Genomic DNA, 8467 nt, shown 5'->3' with positions numbered 1-8467 from the left:
AAAATGAATACTAATATATTAATAATATACTATCGAATTATTTATTAATTATTTATTAATAATAAATTTCTTTTTATATATATAGAAATTCAATTTCAATAATCTTGTATTTAATGTATATATGCGGACGAACAGTAATGCAATCTAATAATTCTGATTGGTTGATTCCCACTCTATTACTTTTCCGAAATTCCAACTATCATAATGTATCATTTTATCCTTCTTTATTAATTGATAAACAACAAGGATAAATGATTCATCATGCTCTTCATGCGTAACTCGGAATGCACTCTATTTCATTAGGTATTGCAACAGTCAACACACATATTTTCATAGCGATGAAATTACAAAAAATATTCAATAATATCGAAATAACAAGAAATATTAATTCTATATATTTATGAATTCTACAGTTTTTTCATGAATTTAATTAAACGTTAATTTTAATGTAATTAAAAATATTGTTTTTTTATCATAAAAAAATTAGTTTTGATAAATATTAAAAACAACAGATCCATCTCCAATAACTTCGACCTTGATATATATTATTAAAATCACAATGGGAGCTTTCCCATCAAGGCTTTAAATGACACACAAATCGACACATGGTATTTTCCTGCAACGGCACGATTAGATACAACCGAAAAGCATAGTCGAACACAGAATCTGTCTCTTTGTCAAGTTTTGAATAACGCTTTAGAGCATTTTTATTTATACATATGGTATTATATAATAATTATTTGTGCCATTTACATTTTTTATAAATTTTGTGTAATATATTTTAATATAATTCTGTTTTTTATTTACGGAGCTTTTCAACAAGAACATAGAATGACACAGTGTGACACGATAAATCGTTGCATCCTTGTTGTTCGCTAATATTAAGGATGATCACTATATCACTGTATCACAGTGTATTGCTCGTTGAAAAGTTCTCAATATATATCAAGGTCATTAGAAGTGAATCCATTGTTTTCAATATTTGTCCTAATTTTTACTTGATACTTTTCTTCAAAGTAAAAAATACTGTTTTTTTTACATCTCTAGTTAAAATGTATATAAATTCACACAAGAAATATATATTAAAATACTAAGATCCATTTCGATCGAATACAGAATCTCTCACTTAATTTATTCTTATTGGCTAAATACATATAATATTAAAACTCTTAATAATATAGTTTAAATAAATATATAATAAGATAATAGTATATTCATTTTTCTTACCTGCAACTGTAAATCCGATTCCGATAATTCAATCTCTGACTGTTCTTCATTGTTGCTAGTTGCATTACTCATAATTTTATCGGTAATAATTTCGTTAGTCTCTAAACGTGGCAAAGAATTTGCATTTATTGCTATCTCATCTTTGTTTTTGATCGTGTTAGCGTCAACTAAATTTCCATAATCACATTAATAATTGATTAATTAATTAATAAGTTAATATATAATTATATATAATTATATAATTTATCGTATAATATATCCTACTATATTACCTAAATGTAATGTTCGTGATTGATCAAGATTTTCAGGATCCTGTGTATGATAGGATACATAAATAATTTGTTGGATTCCATCATTAGATGTCTCATCGGTGGCTATTATTTGATCATTGAATGTCTGTTCGTCTTGTGAGTTCGGCAAAATTTGCCACACCTCGCCGATCGAAGATCCTTCCGATCTTTTCATAGTTAATGTCTTATTCTCCCTGTGTACCTGCAGAAATCGATAATTATTATTAAAAATTAAAAAAATAAAATTGCTATAGTACCTTTTTGTGTTTTGTCAAATTTGAACAATCAGCAAAAGCTTTACCGCACACATCGCAAGAATAAGGTTTTTCACCTGCAAAAAGTTAAATAATTAATATTTTCGAATTATACATAAATTAAAATAATACACAAGAACATTCATATATATGTTTATCATTATTACATCTTTTTATGTAAAAAAAAAAAAAAAAACAATTTATCATTTTCAATTACCAGTATGTAAACGAAGGTGTTTCTTGAGCGCCCATTGCTCTGTAAACCGGCGGTTGCATTGATTGCACTGGAACGGACGTTCTCCCTTATGTCGGCGCACGTGACACTTCCATGTATCTTTGTGCAAGAAACTCTTCGAGCAAAACTCACACTTCCACGGTCGTTCGCCGGTATGCCGTTTTACATGCAGTTTGAATTGCGACGATGTGGTAAACTTTCGGCCACAGAAATCACAGCTGTATGGTTTTTCGCCAGTGTGAATGCGCATATGTTCCTGCAAATTGCCATTCTGCGAGAAACTTTTCTGACATACCGTACAAGTATATGGTTTTTGACCGTTGTGCCATCTAAAACATTACAATTTTTTAAATAATATATTCATTTTGCGGTAGCAACTAATTAAATCTTAATTCAGAGATTTGAATAAAAAAAATTAAATAAAAAGTACATGTTATTTAAAAGTTATGAAGAACTTAAGAACGAGTATATTTCTTTCTCTTTAGATTTTGGAATTTTTATGCATTAAAATAAATGATATGTTCATATTACCTGTAATGCAAAGTGAGACTAGTCTTGTGAGCGAATTGTTGTTTGCAAATCTCACAAAGATACTTTTTTTGGCCAGTATGAGTAGACTGATGATTAATTAAATTTGCCTTTGTTTTGAAGCTTGAGTTACAAAACTTACAAGCGTGTGGCCGATTATCCGAATGCACCAGCTGATGTCGTTGAAGCAACTGTTTGTGCTTAAAACTTTTGTTGCATTTATTACAAACAAAACGGCGCCCATTGTTATGTTCAGCTTCCTTGTGATACAAAACGGAACTTGGGTGATTTAGGATCTTACCGCAGATATCGCAAGCATAATCCTTATCCTTATTTTTCTATAACATATAAAGATTTAAAAAGCTGTAGAAATATTATGTGTAATTTAAAACAATTATAAAATTATGTAAAATATTTAAAAGTTGAAAATATTTTGTTTAAAAAAAATTTTTTTTTAATTATTATAATGTAATAACTTTATAAAACACTATTGTTATTACTTATAAAACACAAACCCCGTTGTGAGTTGTCATATGTGTTTTTAAATCCGATTGATTTGTGAAATTCTTATCACAAATATTACAGGTAAATTCTTGCTGCTCGTGCACTACTCTCATGTGCAATTCGTATTCCTGTTTCATTCCAAATTGCTTATCACATCTTTTGCATATATAAATCATATTTCTGGAATCTTCTGTTATGTCTAATTTCATCGTGGAAATGTTCTGTTCTGGACTGTGCTCATGAAATTCCTGTGTCTCAACATTTTCTTCGGAAGAAATTGAATTATGTTGAGTCATCTTTTGGTGCAATGCTAGATTATCTTTACTGTCAAATAGCTTCTTACATTGTATACACTCGTGCTTAATACCCTTGTGAAAACTCCTAAAGTTAAATTAAAGCAAAAACTTTTTATTAAAAAACTGAATGTACAGCTAAAAATATCTTAATATTTTAAATGAAAAATTTTAAGAACTTACAAATATGTAAACATTTACATACTTGTAATGTACAATTTATATATATAAAACATTGAAAATTATAAAATAAAAGAGAAAGGAAGGAAAAAATAGCCTATTTTGGCCATAAATAGACACCTTTGTAATCTATGCAATTATCATCTTGAAAGTCCATAAATTTATAAAAGAAAGCTTATTTACCCAGAGAAGCTTGGAAAATCTTTCAAAAGTAATAAAGTAAATTGTTTGATCAAATAAGAGACCTTTTCCTCCTCCTCTATGACATATATTATCAAGATCATGACCCTGAGTAACTTCCAGCAAGTTTTAGCCACTGCTCCTTTATTAAAAAATTATTAACAAAAAAAAGTTTAAGAAAAAACATATACAATATCCTTTTCCATATAAAGAAATTTTCTGCTTTAAAGTATATTTTACAACTTTCCACGCGATTCCCACTCCACCTTCCCCCCTTGCTTGAGGATGCATGATTTTCATATTTCCTTATATAATTTTTATTCGTAGAACAGAAAATTTTTTCCTGCTTTACATATATACGATACATAGTTTAGTTAGGTTATTATAAAAAAGAAATCCATTATTTTTCCATTCAATTTCACGCAAAAATAATGGATTTCTTTTTACTACACCTAATATACTCATGCTTGGTTAGGATTAGGTTATATATATCCATGGGTATATAATAACCTAAGACTTGTTACAGGTTACTCAAGATTGACAGCTAAAATTGTTGGAAGTTTCTCACGGTTATGACCTTGATAATATATGTCAAAGTCATAAGAGGGTATAATTACTCAAAAATCTTTCAGATAAAAGTTATATGGCTTGGAAGGAACAAATAATGATAAAATCAATTTTCAAAAAAAAAAATAGATTTTTTTAAAGTGAAGATAACATGAAGGTTACCTCCATTTTTTATTAATGGAATAATATAAATTTTTTATAATATGACTCCTTTAATTATTCTGCATGTTAAAGTAGAGATATAAAAAAAACTAATAGTTTTTACGAGATAGTTTATTTTAGCACATATAGTGTAACATGAAATAATATTAAATATCTCGTAAACTAATTGATTTCTTGATCTCTACTTTAACATTTTTATATGCAAAACAATTCTTTAATTATTTTGAATCATATTACATAAAAAATTAATTTGCTAGATAGCAAAACGTATTTCAGCAAAATTGCACAAATCCGTGATTACTTATGATGCTGGCAACTTACCATAGATTTGTCTTCAATGATTTCGAATATAACGACATTGTAGCAACATGCAAATAATAATGTATACATGTATTGCCAGCAGTTAAACAGCAAAATAGCTGCATCCAATGTTCTTCTAGCTTGCATTAACAGCAATATGACAGCATTGTATGTATGATGCTGCATATTATTATAGCAACATAATAGCAATAGTACAAATTTTGATGATGATTTTAAAGTTATCAGCAAACTACTAGTTATTACTCAATGTTATATCATGAAGGCATCAAGTTGCCAATAAATAAGAAGTTACTGCAATTCTAGTAGTGACGCATATTTAGCAATGCATACTTAGCAAGCAACATGCCAGCAACAAGGTAGATATGCTGCTATCTGGGTATCTTTGGTCCAACATGTATTAAATGTGAATACATCATTAACTTCGAAATCTATCGTTCATTATCATAGACACAAAATGAATTTTTTTGCAAAATGTTCAAACAATTTATTATTTTTGGACGGTTTTTCAAACTTTCGTGGTCAAAATAAATTTTCTTTCAAATGAATGTATGGATTTTCAAGACAACTGCATAGATTACAAAACTCTCTATTCACCGAAAAATGGCCGAAATTGGCCATTTTTAAATTCCGTCTTTTAACTCGCAGAAAAAGAATTTTATGTTCAGCAGTCTTTGTACATAATCCGTGCGTATGAAATATTACTTATGTACTATGTATCTGCTACGTTGTAGGAAACCCCTGCCGCAGAGTTGACATGTAAACTTATTTTTTCTACGACGCAATTTTGATTTCGGTCGTATTCGTCCACGGTTCATAATTACTACCTCACCCAAGTCTGTACCCTCTTCTGTTTCAAGATGACCTATTACTTCTGAAAAATGTAATATGCATAAATTCAAAAGAATTTCTTTTTTTTCTTCTTTGACATTTTATTATGTATACCTTCGTTATGTATACCTTCTTGATCATCCTGATTAGCTTTTAACAAATCTTTCGAATCATCAATCATTTCAGAATCATCATCTTCATCATCAATTACACCTTCTTCCTTGAATATCCTTTCCAATTCTTTTCCCTGCACTGCTTCTAAAAATCTGCGCGTAAATTTACTTAGTATATTCATATTAATCATTAATAATCATGTAAATTGTAAGTTATTATAATTTACATGATTATTAGTAGATTATAATTTAGAAGTTTTATAATTTTCAATTTAACATACCTTTTGGGAACTTTGCGCTTTCTTCTGCGTCTACCATCACCATCCAGTTCTTCTTCTTCTTCCTGCTTATCTTCTTCACCTTGACTCATAGCTTCTGCAGGATTTTCTTTTATTGCCTTATGTAGAATAGATACATATATTATACAATATATACAATATATGAGTATTATAATACAGGAATTAATAATTAGAATTTATTGTTACAAACCATTAAATCTATATCTGTGTGGATTTTAGGTGGACGTCCACGTTTCCTTCTTGGTTTAGTCAAACCTTCCATCTGCAAACTCATTTCATGTTCCGCTGTGTACATAGATCCATCTGGCATAACTAAGAGAGAAGAGAGAGAAAAAAAATGACAAAAAAAAAATATCAGATATTTGTTCATGCCAATGTGCATGAATTGTATGCCAATGCTATTAGGCAATGCTATAGTTTTAACTGCACAAATTGCACGCAAGGTTCTACAAAGTTTTGGAATCACAATTATAAGAAACCACGAAATATATGTTTCTTTAAAAGGATTGAGGAGATTGCCTCTGCAAGGGGGTGCCCCAAACATTTCAAATAAAACTCTTTATATTGTAGTACATCATTTAATAGGATAAAAATAGAAATTTTTTGTTTAATTTCGATGGATGCATTGACCCATTTGAGAATTATTCAGTGTTAAAGTTCAAAAAAGTCTAGAAATTTGTTCTTATCTTCAATACGTGTTAGATTTACTGCAATAACTATTCAGAAAAGACATCGTTGATGTTTTGGCAATAAAATAATCGATCATGAAATTCCTATCTTACTCTTTGAAATGTTTTTTTAGACAAACTGTCGTAATTCTCGCATTAAGAGGATCCTAAAGTGAAGCCTAAACTCTGATGAGATCGCTGTTTTATCGATAAAATACGATACATTGCCATATCTTTATATACTATTACATCAATTATTATAATATATTATACTCACACACACGTATACAAATTTTCTAACTAATCTTTCATATTAAGTATCTAAACCTAATTCTGAGTACTTAATATTGTTCATGTAATATCTAGTCAAACCAAGATTGTTTTATACATACAAAATATAAAACTCATATATAAAACATTACTACATTATTACAAGACATTAAAAGTCGGTAACAAAACTGTAATTTCCCATTTCTTTTTTATTTTTATTTTTCATAAAGTTGATTGATTTAGACTACATTATCATTTATACTTTAATTATGGAGGATTTTTTATCTGTAAAAGCAGTTTAAAAAATATTGTTTAAAAAAATTGATAAAACAGATTCACTTTAGGACTATCTTAAAATCTTTAATGCTATTAGGAATAATTTATTTAACTGCACAAAACTGTTTTTTGCAGTGCCTAAAGTCTGTGTTCACGAAAATTTTATTGCAAATTTTATTCCAGCGTGCTTGAGCATGCTCTGAATCACAGTGAATTGCAGTAGCTTGTAGATATCTAAAAAAATATTTCAAAATATAAGACAACAATTTCATAATCAAATATTTTATTGCCAAAATTTGAACAGTGCTCATTTTCAACAGCTTCCTGTAATAAATCCAACATTGAAGAATAACAAATGGAATTTTTCAAATTTGACACTAAATAACTTCTAAACGGATCAATCTATTAACCTCTACATTGAAAACAAAATCTTTCTTTTATATTATATGTGCTGTAATATAGGAGGTTCATTTTGAAATTTTTTAATTGAAGCCATTCTAGAACATGTGGGGAGGACAATCTTCTTAAATCTCCTAAAAAAGTGATCCTTTGAAATAATTGAACATTTTGCGATTTTTTATAATTTTGAACTGTTTTAAAAATAAAAGAGTGATAATAGACTTTATAGACACCCTATGTTTGCGTGCGTGCGTGCGTGCGCGTGCGTGCGTGCGTGCGTGCGTGCGTGCGCGCGCGCGCGCGCGTGTGTGTGTGTGTGTGTGTATACAGGGTATCCGTAAGTTTTTGCCAACCGCTTTTGTAGAGTGGACTAAACTGAATCGAAAAATCCTTTCTGCAATTTTTGCAATGGTTAATGAGCTATTAATTATCAAAAATTGCTAAATATTGGTTTTCAATAATTTTTTACTCAAATATCATCAACTTTACAAAAAAACAGCGAGACAAAAATTGTTTATTTTCTTCTCATAAAGTTCTGAGAATTTTTTCAGAATTTTTTAAAAATTTTTTAATACCGTATTTTCTCATATTGGAGAAATATAATATAATAAGAAAATGTAGTACTAAAAAGTTCTGAAAACGTTTTTAAAGTTCTATGAGAAAAAAATTAATGATTTTTGTCTCTTGAAATTTTTCTGTAAAGTTGATAATATTTTGAATAAAAAATTATTAAAAACCAATATTTAGTGACTTTTAGTAATTAATATCTTATTAACTATTGCGAAAATTGCAAAATGATACAGGACTTTTCAATTCAGTTTAGTGCGTTCTATCTACACAAAAGCAGTTGACAAAAACTTATGGGACACTCTG

The 8467-nt window shown here is 28.8% G+C and overlaps 1 protein-coding gene across 8 annotated transcripts in view; it reads right to left on the bottom strand.

Moving 5' to 3' along the window:
* The window catches only part of LOC108693047 (zinc finger protein 189-like), a 68102-nt gene that overhangs the window by 58357 nt on the left and 1278 nt on the right, over positions 1–8467 (bottom strand). For 6 of the 8 annotated variants that reach the window (XM_018201702.1, XM_018201706.1, XM_018201709.1 and 3 more), the window contains exons 4-13: positions 6172–6293; positions 5964–6079; positions 5684–5835; positions 5444–5612; positions 3050–3419; positions 2538–2872; positions 1989–2335; positions 1775–1848; positions 1500–1719; positions 1228–1394 (exon numbers count right to left, since the gene is read on the bottom strand). In XM_018201702.1, the coding sequence (XP_018057191.1) occupies positions 1228–1394; positions 1500–1719; positions 1775–1848; positions 1989–2335; positions 2538–2872; positions 3050–3419; positions 5444–5612; positions 5684–5835; positions 5964–6079; positions 6172–6293 (2072 nt within the window). The remainder of the gene's footprint in view (positions 1–1227; positions 1395–1499; positions 1720–1774; positions 1849–1988; positions 2336–2537; positions 2873–3049; positions 3420–5443; positions 5613–5683; positions 5836–5963; positions 6080–6171; positions 6294–8467) is intronic. The other 2 variants (XM_018201704.1, XM_018201705.1) reach the window with 2 other exon arrangements.

The sequence above is a fragment of the Atta colombica genome, unplaced genomic scaffold (genome assembly GCF_001594045.1).
Source record: "Atta colombica isolate Treedump-2 unplaced genomic scaffold, Acol1.0 scaffold86, whole genome shotgun sequence".
NCBI classification, from domain to species: domain Eukaryota; kingdom Metazoa; phylum Arthropoda; class Insecta; order Hymenoptera; family Formicidae; genus Atta; species Atta colombica.
This window is presented reverse-complemented; position numbering and strand designations above follow the sequence as displayed.